This window comes from Pristiophorus japonicus, chromosome 9, assembly GCF_044704955.1.
Source record: "Pristiophorus japonicus isolate sPriJap1 chromosome 9, sPriJap1.hap1, whole genome shotgun sequence".
Lineage (NCBI taxonomy): Eukaryota > Metazoa > Chordata > Chondrichthyes > Pristiophoridae > Pristiophorus > Pristiophorus japonicus.
The window spans coordinates 226,896,446-226,917,591 of NC_091985.1; the positions used below are offsets into that span (position 1 = coordinate 226,896,446).

At 47.2% G+C, this 21,146-nt stretch overlaps 1 protein-coding gene and 2 pseudogenes across 3 annotated transcripts; 1 reads left to right on the top strand and 2 right to left on the bottom strand.

Annotated features, from left to right (window-relative positions):
- Window positions 1–3,021: 3,021 nt before the first annotated feature.
- LOC139273838 (histone H3-like) lies at window positions 3,022–3,432 on the bottom strand (annotated as a pseudogene).
- Window positions 3,433–4,244: 812 nt separating this feature from the next.
- Window positions 4,245–4,534, bottom strand: LOC139273844 (histone H4-like; annotated as a pseudogene).
- A 3,929-nt stretch (window positions 4,535–8,463) lies between these two features.
- Window positions 8,464–20,754, top strand: LOC139273832 (zinc finger protein 256-like). Of its 3 annotated transcripts, XM_070890906.1 has the most exons (3): window positions 8,476–8,535; window positions 9,309–9,398; window positions 16,806–20,754. In XM_070890906.1, the coding sequence occupies exon 3, from the start codon at window positions 17,170–17,172 to the stop codon at window positions 18,178–18,180; it is 1,011 nt and encodes a 336-aa protein (XP_070747007.1). In that variant the 5' UTR covers window positions 8,476–8,535; window positions 9,309–9,398; window positions 16,806–17,169; the 3' UTR covers window positions 18,181–20,754. The 3 variants fall into 3 exon arrangements, with proteins under 3 accessions (XP_070747008.1, XP_070747007.1, XP_070747009.1); XM_070890907.1 differs by lacking the exon at window positions 9,309–9,398 and having other exon boundaries at window positions 8,464–8,535; XM_070890908.1 differs by lacking the exons at window positions 8,476–8,535; window positions 9,309–9,398 and adding an exon at window positions 8,916–8,939.
- Window positions 20,755–21,146: the final 392 nt, after the last annotated feature.

The following is a 21,146-nucleotide window of genomic DNA, read 5'->3' on the forward strand; positions in this document are numbered from 1 at the left end:
CAAGCACGGAGGCCACAGGGACTCTGACTGATTGAATCGTTCTTGGCCATTTTCACCCCCCTCCTGCAGTTATCAGTATGTTCTGCACAGAGCTCTATCAGTATTTTCTGCAAGATCTTGAAAATCTATCCACCGCCAGCCATTATTGAATGCTGTGCACTTCTCCGAATCAGTGGCACAAACGCCCTTATTCAGAACCACCATTTCAATAAGAAACATCAATAGCTGTAGTTGAAGCATAGGGGAGGGTGCAGGGAGAACGGAAGGTTTCATATCATCCTGCTCATCGGCAGGCGCTAATCCTGACTCGACAAACATCTTGGAAATCAGTAACCTGGGTTAAGGTAGATGCTGAAATATCATCAACAAACTTCTGAAAAAAAAGTGACTTGGAATTAATTTTAAAATCTAATAATTTTTAATTTAATGGAGAAATAACAAAATAAAGTGATCTCACTGCCAGTGAGCTCAAGATGGTGGCGAGCCTCGTGGCTGCAAAGAACAAAGGCAAGCAGTATAACTAAAATGGCGACGCCTAAGGGAAGCCTCGTGGGAATCTCAAGATGGCGTCTTAAAAGGGAAATGCACCTGTGAGCCTTAAAAGGGCCTTGCACTGTTGGCGGTCCCCACAAAAAGACTTTTGTAAGGCAAGAGCGAGTCTAAATGTGTAATATGATTTGTATGATGTCGTGATTTAGGATAAGAGTTGATATTTTGATGCTGAATGGTTACTGTGCTTAAAATGTGATGGGGATGAATGATTTACGAAAAGAGTCAATACCATGAGGTACAATTAAAAGGGTTACTGGGTCCATGACTAACATGCCTAAGGCGCCAATGCGATTTCCGATATTATGTGATTCATACAATGGTTCAGCAGCTGCAGATGAGCCACTGAGGCGACTACTGAGAACAGAGGCAACGCACTAGTTGCGATACCTTGCCTCAGCACAGCCCATCACCTTGGGCAAAAAGGAGCAGTACACTGCCACCGTACCTCACCCAGTGGAGCTGGGATTTAATAACTGTTCAGTGCACCTGCAATCTTTTGACATAACATCTGTACCACATATATGTACCATATAAATGTACTGTCTATGTATACCTGCTTTCTGTTGGGGGTTATACTCGTGTACTTCATCACCCATGTAAGGACTGCAAATACCACATGCTTGCACAGGATCGCAAGCATAATCTCTACATGGGGGAGGGGGGGGAAGAGGGAAGTGGATGGTCATGGACTCACACTCACAAACCAACCAGGACGAACAAGGTCGAGGTTACCAGCAATGGCTTTTGGAACTGGGGTGGGGGGTGGGGGGGGAAGTGAGATGTTGTGTATTGTCCAGGTACATTAAATGTAATAGTACAATGGTGCGCCACAGAGGGCGCTGTGGTGGGAGACCTGAAAGTACCTGCAAGACAGAGTATGAAAGGCTGCCCACCACACCTGAGAAGGCACTCTGGAGTTAACTAATAAAGGACTAAGATCACAGCAGTTACTACAACACCAGACCGTGTGGAGTCAGTATTTGAGTGCTACATTCCTCACAAGAAGTTCAATTTTATAAAGTTTAGGCTGGAATGTGTCCCGTTACAGAATCAGTGGGGACTGAGTTCCGCCCATTACATTTTGAAACTGAAACCGAATTTAATCCTGATTGTAACAGGCTGGAATTTGCAAGGGAAATATGGAATAAGACAAAAGGAAATAAAGTGTTTTGAAGTATCTGGCTAATGGTGAAGTTACTAACATAATCCGCAATTTTAACAATTATTGGCGGGATTTTTGAATTAAAAAATCGTTGAGTTCTGACTGTTGATAACCAGTAATTTCAGCCCTGCTTTCATTGGTGGACTAAACAGGCTGTGATTGGTCATCGGAAACGACCAATGAAATTCACCACAGAGTGACCAATCACAAGTTCGCTCCCTGCATCCCTCTAGAAGCTATAAGAAGGGCAGATGTGGGAGGAGTTTCTCATTCTATCTCTGAACCTGTGGATTACGGAAATGTCTGGAAGAGGAAAAACCGGCGGTAAAGCTCGGGCCAAAGCCAAGTCTCGCTCCTCCAGGGCCGGACTGCAGTTCCCTGTGGGCCGTGTTCACAGGCTCCTGCGAAAGGGGAACTACGCCAAGCGTGTGGGTGCCGGAGCCCCGGTCTACATGGCTGCTGTGCTCGAGTATCTGACCGCTGAAATCCTGGAGCTGGCCGGCAACGCGGCCCGTGACAACAAGAAGACCCGCATCATCCCCAGACACCTGCAGCTGGCCATCCGCAACGACGAGGAGCTCAACAAGCTGCTGGGAAAGGTGACCATCGCTCAGGGCGGGGTGCTGCCTAATATCCAGGCTGTGCTGTTGCCCAAGAAAACCACCACTTCGTCCAAGAGCAAGTAAAGCGGACAAGATTTAATCTAATCGCCCAAAGGCTCTTTTCAGAGCCACCCACAGTATCTGTGAAAGGGCTGTTTATGGATTATAATTGTCCCAGATCTAATTTAATATATTGAATCTCCTGCAATGAAGCCGGGAATTGCCTGATCAGAAATGAGCCTAAAGCACTTTCAGTATAAATATGAACGCATTGAACCATGCAGAATGTTACCCTTTTAATTTGCGTACAGGATAGAATCAGAATTACAGCTCTGGTCACTTTTTGGAACATTTTATAGTATCCCACCAGTCGCCGCATTAAGAGCTGGGTTTAAAGGCGGGATTCTGACTTCATACTCCTGAAAATCTATCCCGACGTGTAGATAATTATTTCGATTCCGACCCACGTTGGGCAGGTGCAGTCGGTATACTGGGCACCTCGACCAAACCCGCATGGTCAGATATTCACCACGTGCACTGTATATATAAAGTCCCAGTTACAGTAACACTACAAGACCCGCAAGGTGTGTGCACAGGCCAGTTTGCCTGGCGCTGATCGCAGCTCTTTCCTTTGCTGATTTGGTAGCTCTGAAAAGAGCCGTTGTTGCACTTGGTGCTGAAGCTTCGAGTCGGGGCAGGGGGAGTCTAGGCGCCCTCCCCGCGGTTGCGGCGGGCCAGCTGGATGTCTTTTGGTATGATGGTGACTCGCTTGGCGTGGATGGCGCACAGGTTGGTGTCCTCAAAGAGCCCCACCAGGTAAGCCTCACTGGCCTCCTGCAGGGCCATGACGGCTGAGCTCTGGAAGCGCAGGTCGGTCTTGAAATCCTAAGCGATCTCCCGCACCAGGCGCTGGAAGGGCAGTTTGCGGATCAGCAGCTCGGTGGATTTCTGGTAGCGGCGGATCTCCCTCAGAGCCACGGTGCCGGGTCTGTAGCGATGAGGCTTCTTCACTCCGCCCGTGGCCGGAGCGCTCTTCCGGGCCGCTTTGGTCGACAGCTGTTTGAGAGGAGCTTTCCCTCCGGTGGATTTGCGCGTTGTCTGCTTGGTCCTGGCCATTTTCTGAACGAATCTCTGCACAATCTGGGACATTGGGACTGTTAATGTGTGAGGGTCCGCCCCTGGGCTGTGATTGGCGGTCGGGCTGCAGCCAATCAAGTTTGAACCAAGCACCGAGAGTGAAATTGAAGGGCGGGGATTACTGGCCCCTGATTTGCTGAACTGAAACTGACAGTTGGTTAATTTCAAAAAGCCCGCCAATTTCAGAGTATCAACCAACAGGGATTAAAGAAACTCTAATTTCCCGCCAGCAATTTAAGAATCCCGTTCTTTGTAACGGCGATTGTGCCCCATTATAAATCACCAATCCCACTTTCTGTTCCATTCCCTGATCGGTCTGTACCGGGCGGGAATAAATCCCCGGTCACTGCTTCCTGTAAACACAAAGTCCCGCATCGATCCCGCCAATGCCGTCCCGTTTAGCCGATTCTCACAGAAACCTCACAACATGACAAGAATTATCTGTAAGGGAAGACTGGAATGTCTGTGTAAAGGGGACTATGTATACCGTCCGGTAACTTTGACTGGCAGCCGGAGCTTCTGATTTCATTTCAAATAGTTGTAAATTATTTAATAATTCCCATATTCCTACAGCAACTACACTCTAAAAGTATTTAATTGGCTTTGAGACGTTCGGTGGTCGTGAAAGACGCTATATAAATCCAAATATTTATTTCTATTAATTAAACATCCGAAACCATTTCCCAACCAAACTGTCCGCGCTCCCATCCCCAGGTCACTGCTTTCTCTGAGACGGTGGGTAGCTCTGAGAAGCGCCTTTGTGTTGTGTTTGGTTGAAAAGGTCGAGTTATTCAGCCGCCGAATCCATAGAGTGCGGCCCTGCCACTTCAGAGCATACACCACATCCATGGCAGTGCTCAGTGTAGGTGACTGCATCCCTGATCACATTCTCCAGGAAAACCTTCAGCACCCCGCGGGTCTCCTCGTAGATCAGGCCTGAGATCCGCTTGACACTGTCACGGCGAGCCAGGCGGCGGATAGCGGAGTTGGTGATGCTCTGGATATTATCACGTAGCACTTTACGGTGCCGCTTGGCTCCGCCTTTACCCAGTCCTTTGCCGCCTTTACCTCGACCAGACATGATAATTCTTCACTCAAAAAGTCGCTGAATGAGAAGCGAACTGCTCCCGGCTCCTTTTCATAGAGCCGGAGCCGACCTGACTGAGAAAGTGCAGAGTGAGAGAGACAGGAAGGGGAGGAGACAGAGTATTGTGTACAATTTTGGTCTCCTAACTTGAGGTAGGACATTCTTGCTATTGAGGGAGTGCAGCGAAGGTTCACCAGACTGATTCCCGGGATGGCGGGACTGACATATCAAGAAAGACTGGATCGACTGGGCTTGTATTCACTGGAGTTCAGAAGAATGAGAGGGGATCTCGTAGAAACTTTTAAAATTCTGACGGGTTTAGACAGGTTAGATGCAGGAAGAATGTTCACAATGTTGGGGAAGTCCAGAACCAGGGGTAAGCCATTTAGGACCGAGATGAGGAGAAACTTCTTCACCCAGAGAGTGGTGAACCTGTGGAATTCTCTACCACAGAAAGTTGTTGAGGCCAATTCACTAAATATATTCAAAAAGGAGTTAGATGTAGTCCTTACTACTAGGGGGATCAAGGGGTATGGCGAGAAAGCAGGAATGGGGTACTGAAGTTGCATGTTCAGCCATGAACTCATTGAATGGCGGTGCAGGCTCGAAGGGCCGAATGGCCTACTCCTGCATCTATTTTCTATGTTTTTATGTCTATGTTTCTATGAGTCAAGATTGACAGACAGAGCAGAGACCGGCCTCTGATCTTCCAACTCCGCCTCCAGCTTTCTGCAGCCGCCATTTTCAAACTGTTTTCCGACAATGGAACCGAAACACAGCGCTCCGCACAAACCCTTACAGTCTCGGAATTCATCTTCAAGGCTTCCAGGAACCAGAAGCTTTTAAATGTCTCGTTACAATTTACAATCGCGAATATTCCCGCCTATATGCAGACCCTTCCCTGTCAATCTCAGACCTTGTTCCATCTCCCCACACTTCCTCTCACAGACGGGTTCAGCAGTTTACAAACACCTTATTCCAGCTGATTTGGAGAATGTGGTGTTTGGGGTTTGAGTTATGATGCGGAGTATCTCCGCCAGTATCACCGTCTCACAGACTCTCCCCCTAAATCTGTGAAATGACAATGACCAGGAACTGAGACTGGAACCGAACACATCCCCAGTTAGTGAGGCCCGGGCCGGACATCCCATTCTCTGTGTGTTTTATTGCAGACACTGGGGGAGGGGTGGGTGCAGCCAATGTCAGCGAGTCACCAGGGATCCTGGCTTCATGTTCAATGATTTCTGTCTGAAATCTGAGCCCGGCCCCGGGACAGTGATCATTTGATTCGGGGATCAGCTCTTTTCTGAGAGGCGTGGGTGACTCTGAGAAGAGCCTTTGGGTTCAGGTGTTTACAAGTTGCACTTTTTATTTACTTTTTGTGCGCTGCTTTCTTCGGTTTTGCTGATTTGGCCTTGGCCCTCGGTTTTTCCACCTTTTTGGCTGCCTTTACCTTTGTGCCCGAGGCCTTCTTCGCCGCCGCCTTCTTCCCAGCCGCCGCTTTCGCTGTCTTTTTTTACTGTTAGCGCCTTCTTGGTGCTCGTTTTCTTGGCAGGAGATTTCTTGGCTGCTGGTTTCTTGGCTGGAGATTTCTTGGCTGCTGGTTTCTTCACCTTCCTTCCCACATTCCCCTGGTTTTCCTTCTTAGCGACTTTGAAGGAGCCCGAGGCGCCCGTGCCCTTGGTCTGCACCAGGAAGCCATTTGTCACATTCCTCTTGATACTGAACCTGATCTGGGACCCGCGCTTCTCCACATCCACGCCTTTGGCCGCCAGATTCTTCTTTATCGCGGCCAGGGACATCCCCTTGCGATCGCTGCCATCGGCCACAACCTTGAGGATCTGTTGGCCCAACGTGGGACCGGCTGGCTTGGAGCGGGGAGCCGCCACCTTCTTCTTGCTGGGAGCCTTGGTTTGAGCGGCAGGAGGAGCGGTTTCGGCGGCTGCAGTGTCAGTCATGTCGGTGACTCTGTGGAAAATCTCTCTGACAGTCAGAGCTCGGTCAGGAATGAAACGGGAGGCGGCGGCACAGAGCAACTTAAAGGCAGCGAGCGGACGGGGCGGAGACATCCTGCTATCAGCTCCCCGCCCCTCCAGTCTCTTTGTGTTTCTCTCTCCTCATTAACTGTTCGATTCCAATTCAACCCGGGCCCTCCAGAGTCCCAGACTGGCCTCTTTCTGTCCCGAACACCGGGATGTTTGTTGTCGAGAAAGTTTCCTCCGAACTGAAGGCAGCAATTTGGATTTAAACCCGTTTCATTGCTGCACTGATCGCGCTCTCTCACCCGATCGCGGACATTTTCTCTGTTTTTCAATTGAAATTTGAAATCACATCAAACTTGACGTTTAATTCCCGCTTTAGACCTGAGCAGGGCAGCAGGGCGATCCTGTGACAGGGAAATCTTTGAATTTTACACAAGAGGGACTCTGGAATCCGGCGATGAGACGGACACACAAACACAGTGACATTAGTCTCACCGGGCCGCCCCTTTAACACACTCTCACTCACACAATGTTCACAATCTGCACATTCACAACACAAACTATCCCAGATTTACAGCTCCCAGCACAGGGTTTCCTCTCCGCTCGGCCTGTGCTGCCGATTCTCGGGGTTAGTTGTAGTTTCCCAGCTCAGTAAGTGTTAAACACTCTGAGACTGGCGCTCCTCACAGTGTCTGTTCCCCAGATTCAGGGGCAGGAGCCAATCACAGCAGTGACTGGCTTAACCCATATCTGGTGCTAAGTTGTTATATTGTTCGCACGCAGAAATATGTTTGATTAACGTGAAAATATAAATTATGTGTTCACCGTCGCACCCGCCTCTTTGTGTCTCTCTCTCCTCCTAAACTGAAGGATATTTAACTAACAGGTGTCCTATCCATCTCATACTCAACACCCAGAGATGGCTATCAGAGAGAGCGACAAAGACAAACACAGAATTAGTCTTAAACTCCCTAACTGTGTCGTCATATTACGTTCAATAATAGTATCACACATTCATGTACAGTATCAGCGGAAAAGAGAGAGGGAGACAGGCACATTATCAGTCTTACACTGTGTATCAGTGTCTCCATATTACGCCCATTCACAATATAGCTCCCGAGAGAGAAACAGAGACATTATCAGTATTGTACTTCCAACAGTGTTTCCTCATCACGCTAAATAACAGAATCCCGCCTTCACAGACAGTACAAGAGAAAGGGGATAGTGACAGAGAGAGAGAGTGGGCTGAGAGAGAGAGAGACAGGGGAGTGCGAGGCAGGGCGGTGAGACACAGAAACATGCACAGTGTCAGTTCCAGACTGACCTGTGAGGTCCGGTTTTATCCTAAAATATCCCATTGAAGAGACAGAAGATGCAGTCCCCTCTCTCACTGATAGTGTACCACAGACAGACACATTATTAATCCCACACTGCGGGACAGTGTCAGAGAGTGAGAGAAACAAGGTCGCACATTTAACCCTCGCTTGCCTGTTGTACTCTCTGTAATCTTGCAGCTCAGGGCCGTTCGGTATTACTCTCAGTGACCGAGTGTTTCACTCTGATCAAACTAAACTGGGACAGTTTCTGTCAGATATTAACTCTTGCACAGTCCCAGCAAACACTCCTATTCCCCCGTCCCTCCGCTGTTTCTGCAAGATAGCTTTGTGAGGACGGACTCATGAAGAGAATTGCACGGAATTGAGCATCTCAATGAGGCAAGGCCCCCGCTTTAAACATTCTCTGTCCTTGCCCCCCAGGCCCAGTTCCTTTGCTCAGATTCTGATAAAAAGTAAATCGGGAAAAGTGCACTTTGATTTTTAAAGGCTGAATTATGGCAGAGACCTGCGCATGCGCGGTTAAGCCCCGCCACTTGAGTCGATTTCCAGTGAGCAGAAGAGCGCATGCGCCCTCCCCCCCCCCCCCCTCCCCCAGCCCTGCCTGTGAGCGCCATTCACTCAGTGAGCGGAAGAAGATGGTTTAAACAGCCGGGAATGGAGACACCGCGGCCCCGGGGTAAGGCAGCGAGCAGCAGCCTCCTTACAGCAGCACATCGCTTTGGGAGCGTGTCCGCAGATGGGCTCAGAGATCGGCACTGAGTCCGGGGGAAGTTCAGGGGGAGTCGGGGTCTGTGTGTAACAGGCGGAGTGGAGCAAGAACTGGTCTCAGTGCGTGGAGTGAGTGGGGGAAGGGAGAGGCCATTCTCGGGCTGTGTGTGGACAGCGTGTGTCCCGGGTAAGGGAGACAGAATGGGAAGGATCTGCTGTTTACAATCATTGCTGCTTTCTCCCTGCAAACCAGTAGTGAACGTTCCTGCTTTAGTTCCAGTCTCACCGTGTTTGTTGTCATTGGACAGCGAGCAGTGGAAGCAGAGCCGGACACTGAGGATTTATACAAGGAGCACCTATTGCAGGCACCGGGTGAGAAATGTGAAGGACATGTTTTAAACAGCGGCTCTTTGTTTTTGGTTGAACGGTTAGTGCCCTGGGAGAGGGGAGTAGCAATCTGAGCTGTGTAAAAGTCCGTGCTCCATCGGATAGTCCCATTACTGAAGCAGGGCAGGAGTTGGGTTGTGTCTAGATGTCAGTAAATTGCTGTAAATCTGCCCAACACACTTGGTGTGCAGAAGCTCAGTACTGCAGTGAAGTCAGACACTGACACTGTTTGTATCGCTGGCTTCCCTTTGTGAATGTTCATAATGAATATTAAGTGAACGATTACATTCATCACTTTAGTATGTTCTACCTCTCCTGTTCTTGAATGATCAGAGATACCTTCTCCTTCTACAGACAAGGAATTGAAGGAACCGGAACAAATGTGAAGTTTTTTCCACCTGAGACATATGGAACAGTGCAACCGGCTCCTTGTAAACACAGTCGGTACGGTACCTATCACAGTGTCATCATCATAGGCGGTCCCTCGAACGAGGATGACTTGCTTCCACATGAGTTCACAGATGTTTCAATGAAGGACCCAATATTCCAGTCCTGAACTCCAATTGAAGGGTTGAAGATGCCTGTGCTTGGATTTTTTTAACGTGTGGTGACCATTGCATATCAGCCACCACACGGGCTTGACAGAGCTCGGCCTTTATCCAGTGGCAAGGGTTAACCAAGGTGACTGGAGACCTGCTCTGCTGCATGGATCTAATGCGCACACATATCGCAGTGTGGGCTGGCCCGTGCTGCCCCTGGGCCTCTAGTGTGCGGATACACAGACAGGTTATCCGAATTAAAGATATTTGTGGTGCTGAATAGCCTCCTCCTAGTCCTGTGTAACAGGCCCGAGCTGGCTGATGGCCACCTCCTGTTCCTAATTTAACAGACTGGAGACACTGAGTAACCTTCTCATATTCCTAGTGTAAAAAACACGAGGGTCATAATGGCTTCCTCCTGTTAATATGTAATAAGCTCTAGGGGCAGAATGACCTCCTGCTGTACCTACATCAGGCTAGAATGGGATGAATGGCCTCCTTTAGTTCTTATGTAACGGGTTCCAGGGGCTGACTGGCCTCCTCCAGTTCCTATGTTACAAGCTCAAGGGGCTGAATGCCCTCCTCCTGTTCCCATGAAACAGTCCCGTGGGGATGAATGCCCTTGTCTTATTCCTAATGTAACAAACTCGAGGGGCAGAATTGCGTCATCCTATTGCTTTCTAACCCCAGTTGCTGAATGGCCCTCTCCAGTTCCTAATGTTAATGTCTTGAGAAGCTGAATGGTCTCCTCCAGTTCCTAATGTAATCGGCTTGAGGGGATGAATGTCCTCCTACAGTTCTTATATAACATGCACGAGGGGCTGAATGGCATCCTCCAGTTCCTATATAACATGCAAGAGGGGCTGAAAGGCCTACTCCTGTTCCTGTGTAACAGGCTCGAGGGACTGAGTGGTCTTCTCCTGTTCCTAATGTAAGAAGCTCGAGGGGATGAAAAACGTCCAGCTGTTCCCATGTCACCGAATCAAAGGCTGAGTGGTCTGCTCATGTTTCTAATGTTAGAGAGGCTGAATGGCCTCTTCCTCTTCCCATGTAACAGAATGAAGGGCTGAATGGCATCCTCCTGATCCAATGTAACAGGCTTGAGGGGAAGAATGGCCTCATCCTGTTCCTGTGTAATAAGTTACGGGATGAGTGGCCTCCTCCAGTTCCAATATAACATGTGCGACTGGTTTATTGGCCTCTTCCAGTTCCTATAACATTCTCAGCGGGCTGAATGGCCTCCTCCAGTTCCTATATAACATGCTTGAGGGTCTGAATGGCCTACTCCTGTTCTGCTGTGAAAGGCTCGAGATGGATGAATGGCCTCCTCCAGTTCCAAAGTAAAAGGCTCCAGATAATGACTGGCCTCCTCTATTCCAATGTAACAGTGTCCAGTTGATGCATTGCCTTCACCAATTCCTTTATAGCAAGGCTGAGGTACTGAATGCCCATCTCCTGTTCCTATGCAACAAACATGAGGGTCTGGATGGGCTCCTATTCATTTGTAACAGGTTCGAGGGGCTGAATGGCCTCCTCCTGTTCCTTATGTAACAGACTCGAGGGACTGAATGGCCTCCTCCTGTTCCTCATGTAACAGGCTTGAAGGGATTGAATGGCCTCTTCCTGTTCCTTATGTAACAGGCTCGAGGGACTGAATGGCCTCCCCTGTTACTTATGTAACAGGCTCGAGGGACTGAATGGCCTCCTCCTGTTCCTTATGTAACAGGCTCGAAGGGATTGAATGGCCTCCTCCTGTTCCTTATGTAACAGACTCGAGGGACTGAATGGCCTCCTCCTGTTCCTTATGTAACAGGCTCGAAGGGATTGAATGGCCTTCTCCTGTTCCTTATGTAACAGACTCGAGGGACTGAATGGCCTCCTCCTGTTCCTTATGTAACAGGCTCGAGGGACTGAATGGCCTCCCCTGTTACTTATGTAACAGGCTCGAGGGACTGAATGGCCTCCTCCTGTTCCTTATGTAACAGGCTCGAAGGGATTGAATGGCCTCCTCCTGTTCCTTATGTAACAGACTCGAGGGACTGAATGGCCTCCTCCTGTTCCTTATGTAACAGGCTCGAGGGACTGAATGGCCTCCTCCTGTTCCTTATATAACAGGCTCAAAGGGATGATTTGCCTCCAGGCTTCATGTGCTGAAAGGCCTCCTTAAGTTCCCAGATCCAGGGACTGTTCTTCCCCATTGTTTTGGAAATAGCATCTGGCAGTAACAGGAGCTCAATGCTTTTTGCCCGCCAGCTCTCTGATTGGCGCTCCTCGCGCTGATTATGTTTTCTCATCTCACTCAAACGTCCCCAAATGTTGCTTTCTTTTCCATCGCCTCGAGAGTTATTAGCCAAGTTTGCATCGAGCAAATCATGATCGGCATATAAATTGGCCAAAAAAAGCAGCAAACCTGAGGACTGGGAGAAATTTAGAATTCAGCAGAGGAGGACAAAGGGTTTAATTAGGAGGGGGGAAATAGAGTACGAGAGGAAGCTTGCCGGGAACATAAAAACTGACTGCAAAAGCTTCTATAGATATGTGAAGAGAAAAAGATTAGTGAAGACAAATGTAGGTCCCTTGCAGTCGGACTCAGGTGAATTTATAATGGGGAACAAAGAAATGGCAGACCAATTGAACAAATACTTTGGTTCTGTCTTCACGAAGGAAAACACAAATAATCTTCCGGATGTATTAGGGGACTGAGGGTCTAGAGAGAAGGAGGAACTGAAGGATATCCTTATTTGCCGGGAAATTGTGTTGGGGAAATTGATGGGATTGAAGGCCGATAAATCCCAGGGGCCTGATTGTCTGCATCCCAGAGTACTTAAGGAAGTGGCCCTCGAAATAGTGGAGGCATTGGTGATAATTTTCCAACAGTCGATCAACTTTGGATCAGTTCCTATGGACTGGAAGGTAGCTAATGTAACACCACTTTTTAAAAAAGGATGGAGAGAGAAAATGGGTAATTATAGACCGGTTAGCCTGACATCAGTAGTGGGAAAAATGTTGGAATCCATTATTAAGGATGAAATAGCAGCACATTTGGAAAGCAATGACAGGATCGGACCAATTCAGCATAGATTTATGAAAGGGAAATCATGCTTGACAAATCTTCTGGAATTTTTTGAGGATGTAACTAGTAGAGTGGACAAGGGAGAACCAGCGGATGTGGTGTATTTGGACTTTCAAAAGACCTTTGACATGGTCCCACATAAGAGATTGGTGTGCAAAATCAAAGCACATTGTATTGGGGGTAATGTACTGACGTGGATAGAGAATTGGTTGGCAGACAGGAAGCAGAGAGTCGGGATAAATGGGTCCTTTTCGGAATGGGAGGCAGTGTCTAGTGGAGTGCCGCAGGGCTCAGTGCTGGGACTCCAGCTCTTTACAATATACATTAATGATTTGGATGAAGGAATTGAATGTAATATCTCCAAGTTTGCAGATGACACTAAACTGGGTGGTGGTGTGAGCTGTGAGGAGGATGCTAAGAGGTTGCAGGGTGATTTGGACAGATTAGGTGAGTGGGCAAATGCATGGCGGATGCAGTATAATTTGGATAAATGTGAGGTTATCCACTTTGGAGGCAATAACACGAAGGCAGAATATTATCTGAATGGCAGCAGATTCGGAAAAGGAGAGGTGCAACGAGACCTGAGTGTCATGGTACATTAGTCATTGAAAATTGACATGCAGGTACAGCAGGCGGTGAAGAAGGCAAATGGCATGTTGGCCTTCATAGCTAGGGGATTTGAGTATAGGAGCATGGAGGTCTTACTGCAATTGTACAGGGCCTTGGTGAGGCCTCACCTGGAATATTGTGTTCAGTTTTGGTCTCCTAATCTGAGGAAGGACGTTCTTGCTATTGATGGAGTGCAGCAAAGGTTCACCAGACAGATTCCAGGGATGGCTGGACTGACGTATAAATAGAGACTGGATCAACTGGGCCTTTATACACTGGAGTTTAGAAGGATGAGAGGGGATCTCATAGAAACATATAAGATTCTGACGGGACGGGACAGGTTAGATGCGGGAAAAATGTTCCCGATGTTGGGGAAGTCCAGAACCAGGGGACACAATCTTAGGATAAGGGGTAGGCCATTTAGGACTGAGATAAGGAGAAACTTCTTCACTCAGAGAGTTGTTAATCTGTGGAATTCCCTGCCGCAGAGAGTTGTTGATGCCAGTTCATTGGATATATTCAAGAGGGAGTTAGATATGGCCCTTATGGCTAAATGGATCGAGAGGTATGGAAAGAAAGCAGGAAAGGGGTACTGAGGTGAATGATCAACCATGATCTTATTGAATGGTGGTGCAGGCTCGAAGGGCCGAATGGCCTACTCCTGCACCTATTTTCTATGTTTCGATGATCTCACCAGTAACAACACTTTCCTGCCGGTTATCCACGAGGCTGCTTCTGACATTTTCTTCTGTGTAAATGTTAACCACCGTAAGTAACTGAAAAGCTTTGTTTCTATAGCAACAACAAATACTTGCATTTATGACAGATACAGAATAAATCCCACATTCACTCACTGTACCCCTGACAGATATGGTTTATACAATGTACTAATAGCTCGTCTCTACTCCAAATATTTCTGAATCTCATTCGTCCAATATAATGAGAAAAACTATTGTCTTTTGGGGTTGTCTCTGATCTGTAAATTTCACAGATATAGAAAACTCACAATCGCAGAGTAGAAACAGACATAAACAGAATAAAATGCACACTCACATTTCAGAAACCGATAGGTACAGAATACAGCTCGCATTCACATAACAGAAACTGACTGGGATAGAGGAATCGTAAACTAACATACCAGAGACTGACAAGTATAGAGTGAAATCCACACACACACACACCAAAAACTGTTATATACAGAGTAAAATTCACACTCGCATACCATAAACTGAGAGAGCGAGTCTAAAACCTACACACAAATATCAGAAACAGACAGACACAGGGAAAACCCACACTCACATATCAGAAAATGACAGGGACTGTGTAAATCCGACACTCACATACCAGAGAATGAAAGATACAGAGTGAAACCCACACTCACTTACCAGTAATTGACAGGTACAGAGTGAAAACCTCTCTTCCATACCATAAACTTACAGGTATAAAGGAAAAGCCACACTTGCTGACCAGAGACTGACAGATACAGAATAAATACTACACTCACTGGTGGGCGTAGTTTATAGGCCCCCTAACAGTAGCTACACTGTTGGATGGAGTATAAATCAAGAAATAATGGAGGTTTTTAAAAAAGGAGCAGGAATAATCATGGGCAATTTTAATCTTCATATTGATTGAACAAATCAAATAGGCCAAAGTAGCCTTGGGGAAGAATTTGTAGTGTATCCGGGATAGTTTCCTTGAACAGTACTTTGCGGAACCAACCAGGGAGCAGGCTATCTTAGATCTGTTACTGTGCAATGAGAATATTAAGAACATAAGATATAGGAGCAGGAATAGGCCATTTGGCTGCTCGAGCCTGCTCCGCCATTTAATAAGAACATGGCTGATCTGATCATGGACTCACTTCCACTTCCCTGCCCGCTCCCCATAACCCTTTATTCCCTTATCACTCAAATATCTGTCTATATTTAATGGCCCAGCCACCACAGCTCTCTGGGGCAGAGAATTCCACAGATTTACAACCACCTGAGAGAGTAAATTCCTCCCCATCTCAGTTTTAAGTGGGCAACCACTAATTCTGAGACTATGATCCCTAGTTCTAATTCCCCCTATGAGTGCATCCACCTTGTTGAGCCCCCTCATTATCTTATATATTTCAATAAGACCACCTCTCATTCTTCTGAACTCCAATGTGTATTGACCCAACCTACTCAACCTCTCTTCAAAAGTCAACCCCTTCATCTCCGGAATCAACCTCGTGAACCTTCTCTGAACAGCCTCCAATACAAGTCTATCCTTTCTTAAATACGGAGAACAAAACTGTACGCAGTACTCCAGGTGTGGCCTCACCAATACCCTGTACAGTTGTAGCAGGACTTCTCTGCTTTTATTCTCTATCCCCCTTGCAATAAAGGACAACATTCCATTTGCCTTCCTGATTACTTGTTGTACCTACATGCTAACTTTTTGTGTTTCATGCACAAGGACCCCAGGTCCCTCTGTACTGCAGCACTTTGCAATTTTTCTCCATTTAAATAATAGTTTGCATTTTTATTTTTTCTGCCAAAGTGGACAACCTCACACTTTCCCACATTATACTCCATCTGCCAAATGTTTGCCCACTCACTTAGCCTGCCTATATCTCTTGCAGATTTTGTGTGTCCTCCTCACAACTTGCTTTCCCACCCATCTTTGTATCATAAGCAAACTTGGCTACATTACACTCGGTCCCTTCATCCAAATCATTAGTATAGATTGTCAATCGTTGAGGCCCCAGCACCAATCCCCGTGGCACCCCACTAGTTACTGTTTGCCAACCGGAAAATGACCCATTTATCCCGACTCTCTGTTTTCTGTTAGTTAGCCAATCCTCTAGCCATATTACACTCAACCTTGTGAACTTTTATCTTGTGCAGGTTCCTTTTATGTTGCACCTTATCGAATGCCTTCTGGAAATCCAAATACAACACATCCACTGGTTCCCTTTTATCCACACTGCTCATTACATCCTCAAAGAACTCCAGCAAATTTGTTAACCAAGATTTGCCATTCATAAAACCATGCTGACTCTGCTTGACTGAATTATGCTTTTCCAAATGTCCTGCGACAGATGTTTGGCTAACTCGTCTTGTAACACTGTTGTGAATCACCTTGGGATGTTGTTCTACATTAAACGTGCTATATAAATAAAAGTTATTATAATAATAAAGGAAAGCTGCAGGTTTGTGCACCGCCATAGAGATTCATCGAGATGTCGAGTGCATGCGTGGCCATCTTTGCAAAACTGCAAAGTGTGGGCGAGGCTACAGGGTCCCAGTGAACCCAGACAGAGTCAGCAGCTTCAGGGGAGGAGAGGGAGGGGAACCAGTGAGTGTAGAACTGAACCCAGCCAGAGTCAGCACCTTCAGGGGAGGAGAGGGAGGGGAACCAGTGAGTGTCGAATTGAACCCAGACAGGATTGGTGGTGAAAACTGGAAGTGGAGGATACGCTGTCTTCAGACATGTGATGTGTTTGAATTTCAGCACCGGGAGAACGGAGAGTGCATGGGATGGGGGTTTTCAGCTTTGGAGGAACAAGAGAGGCAAGAATGTTCCATGGAATCTAGAATTGTCTGTTCTGAATTTCTGTCCTGTACGTGCAGTAATGATTTTTGTAAACTCCTTTTCCAGGGTATTAGAAGGGCAGGATTTGCAGACGGGAAACTCAAACCAAACATCACATCAAAATCTGACAGAGTCACTCGATTCCTCAGGACCTAAATATCATTGGCCTTTGAATGTTGAAGGAGAAATGTTTGTCTCTTCTGTCTGTGGGAATAGATTTCAAACATCAGTGTGACTGGAAAAGCACCGAGACACACACACCCGAGTGAGAGTGTTCCAGTGCACTGACTGTGGAAAGAACTTTAACTAGTTACACAGCCTGAAAAAACATCGCACCATTCACAGCGGGGAGAAACCGTACACGTGTTGTGTGTGTGGATGAGGCTTCAACTGATCGTCCAAACTGGAGAGACACAAGGACATCCACATCATGGAGAAACCATGGGAATATGGGGATTGTGGGAAGAGGTTCAATTACCCATCTGATCTGGAAGTTCATCGGCACAGTCCCAGCGGTGAGAGACCGTTCACCTGCTCTGAGTGTGGGAAGGGATTCACTCATTCATCCTACCTGCTGATACACCAGCGAGTTCACACTGGGGAGAGGCCGTTCACCTGCTCCACATGTGGGAAGGGATTCAGTATCTCATCCAACCTGCTGGCACACCAGCGAGTTCACACTGGGGAGAGGCCGTTCACCTGTTCTGAGTGTGGGAAAGGATTCACTCAGTCATCCACTCTGCTGAAACACCAGCGAGTTCACACCAGGGAGAGGCCATTCACCTGCTCCACATGTGGGAAGGGATTCACTCATTCATCCTACCTGCTGACTCACCAACGCATTCACACTGGGGAGAGGCTGTTCACCTGCTCAGAGTGTGGGAAGGGATTCACTCGATCATCCAACCTGCTGGTACACCAGCGAATCCACACTGGGGAGAGGCCGTTCACCTGCTCAAAGTGTGGGGAGGGATTCACTTGTTTATCCAATCTGCTGGCACACCAGCGAGTTCACACTGGGGAGAGACCGTTCACCTGCTCCACATGTGGGAAGGGATTCACTCAGTCATCTAACCTGCTGACTCACCAGCGAGTTCACACTGGGGAGAGACCGTTCACCTGCACTGAGTGTGGGAAGGGCTTCACTCATCCATCCCACCTGCTGACACACCAGCGAGTTCACACTGGGGAGAGGCCGTTCACTTGCTCAGAGTGTGGGAAGGGATTCACTCAGTCATCCGACTTGCTGACACACCAGCGAGTTCACACTGGGGAGAGGCCGTTCACCTGCTCTGAGTGTGGGAAGCGATTCACTACCTCATCCAACCTGCAGATACACCAGCGAGTTCACACTGGGGAGAGACCGTTCACCTGCTCTGAGTGTGGGAAGGGATTCACTAACTCATCCAATTTGCTGAGACACCAGCGAGTTCACAAGTGACTGCAGGGTTTGGATTCGGCTGTTATTCAAATCCTGTGTTCATTCTGTTAGTTGGTGTTTGTTTCTGCTGAGGTTAATAACCCTTCAACTAGGCAGTAGTTTAATATTTTGATATTTCAAATAACTGTTGATATTTGATGTCTCCAAGATAAGAGGAGACTAATTGATGTCCTGTTTCTGAATACTCCATTTTTGATTGGGGCGGAGGAGCAGTGAGAGATCGGGGCCCAAGAGCGTCGTGATCGGGGCCCAGGAGAGGCGAGAGTTCAGGGTCCAGAAGAGGCGAGGGCCCAGGGGCAGCACGGGCCAGCCCACACTGCGATCTATGGATAGTAGGAGCATGTGTGCGCACTAGGTCCGTGCAGCAGAGTCTTGGTTAACCCTTGCCACTGGATCAAGACCTAGCTCTGTCAAGCCCGTGTAGTGGCTGGTGTGCAATGGCTACCCCACGTTAAAAGAATCCATGCACAGACATCTTCCACCCTTCAGTATGTAGTTCTGGACCTCGAATGTCAGGTCCCTCATTGAAACACCTGTGTACTCATCCCTTTTTGGTGTGGAAGTAAGTCATCCTCGATAGGAGGGACGGCCTAATACTATACTACCATTTTTGAGCCTTTTCTCCTTTCTGACTCTAGATTATTTCAGTTCTCAGACCTTTGGTTACTCTCAGGGACAAGTCCCAGCTCCCCATATCTCCCAGAGTGCCTCTCCTAGCCTTGGGATCCAGGGAAGGTATCAGTAACATGCCCAGGATCACTAAACACAAAACCCAGTCTGTCGATCACTTTCAGCTACTGGACTTAGTGTGTGCCCCACAGCATCTCTCTCACCTTCAATGTGTGAATGGAGCATCATGCCTGCAAACCTGGGTTCAATTTAAATTTGAATCCATTCTGCAATTGTATTTTTTTTAAATACGTACAGATCACATCAAATAATTGGCAAAGGTTTAGAGTCAACAAGATGAACAAGTAAACACGTCACGGCCCAATAAACCAGCTCTATATTCACAGGAGGAAGTCTGTTATCTAACTCCTCGAGTGATAGAGAAAGATCGGGACTCTTAAGAACATCTAGAATCTGTTGTAAATATATTTCAAATCCTCACTGGTACAACCTGTCTATTTCTTTTCAATTGAAGATGAGGAAGGGTTAGAGCGTAGGGGTGAGAGTTTGGAAGAGGAGTTGGGGTGAGGGTGGTTGGAGAGTTATTATAATGGAGGAAATGCAGCAGCCAATTTGCACAGCAAGATCCCACAAACAGCAATGCAATGATGACAAGATAATCCGTTCTCAGTGATGTTAGTTGAGGGATACACATTGTCCAGGACACCGGGGGAGAACTCCACCTGTTCTTCCTCAGAATCGTGGCCGTGGGATATTTTACATCCAACTTAGGGACTAGATGGGGCATCGGTTCAATGTCTCCTCTGAAAGACGGCACCTCTGACAGTGCAGTGCTCCTTCTGTATTGGCACCTGGAGTCTCGGCCTAGATTATGTGCTCGGTCTCTGGATTGGGAATTGAACTCCGACCCCCTGACTCAGAGCCGAGAGTGCTACCACTGAGCCAAGGCTGACATGGTCTGTTCCCTGTTCCCATTACACTAGACCGTGCCTGTGTTATTACACTAACCCCACCCATTCATACTGCAGTGGGCCCTAACTCTGTTATTAGATATTCGGCAAAGCATTTATTACAACAACAAAACAATCAGAACTTACATTAATATAGTGCCTTTAACGCAGTGAAACATCTCACGGCGCTGAACAAGATCGATATCAATAAAAAAAACATTTTTGTCACAGAGCCACAGAGAAAGATATCAGGACAGATTCCCAAAAGGTTGATTGAAGAGGTAGTTTTTAAGAAGGACCTTGAAAGAGGAGGTGGAGGTTTAGGGGGAAATTCCAAAACTTAGAGCCTCGGCAGCTGAAGGCACGGCCGCCAATGGTGGAGCGATTAAAATCGGGGATGACCAAGAGGACAGATTTGGAGGAGCACAGGGATCTCGGAGGGTTGTGAGGCTGGAGGAGATTACAGAGATAGGGAGGGGCGAGGCCATGGAGAGTTTTGAAACCAAGGATGAGAATTTTAAAATCGAGGCATTGCTTAACCAGGAGCCAATGTAGGTCAGTGAGCACAGGGGTGATGGGTGAAAGAGATTTTAGCAATAGGCCCTGACTTGCACATACTATTAGATGAGACCCAATCTTTGTTTGAGTGCACCAGATACTGGCTGTGTGACCATCACACTAGATCCAGCATTGTGTTCAGTATAACACTAGTGTCTGCCTCTGTTATTATTGGATCCAGCACCATCTTTGTTACTTTCACAGTGGGCCATGCATTTGCTGTTATTAATCTGGACCCTGTCTCCACTCTTATTGTATGGGACCCTGTCTCTGGAATTGTTACACTAGACCCGGCCTCTGCTATGATTTGAAAATAATCTGCCCCTGTTATTCCAGTTCTAGTGCACGCCTCTATTATTATAAATATAGATCTTGTCTCTGTTGTATTCAATAGAGTATGTTTCTGCGATTGTTAAAGTAGACCCGGCTTCTGTTAGTGTGACACTATCAGCTCTTTCAGTTATTAAAGACTTTCTAGTGTAAAACTAGGCCTTGTCTCAGTTGTTAACGCACTATACACTCTCTCTGTTTATATTTCACTAGACCCTGTCTCTGTTTATATTACACTAGACCCTGTCTCTGTTTATATTACCCGAGATCCTGTTTCTGTTTATATTACACTAGACCCTGTCTCTGTTTATATTACACTAGACCCTCTCTGTTTATATTACACTCGACCCTGTCTCTGTTTATATTACAGTGGATCCTGTCTCTGTTTATATTACAGTGGATCCTGTCTCTGTTTATACTGCACTCGGACCTATCTCAGTTTATTGAACCTCGACCATGTCTCAGTTATTGCGACACTAAACAATGTCCACAAATATT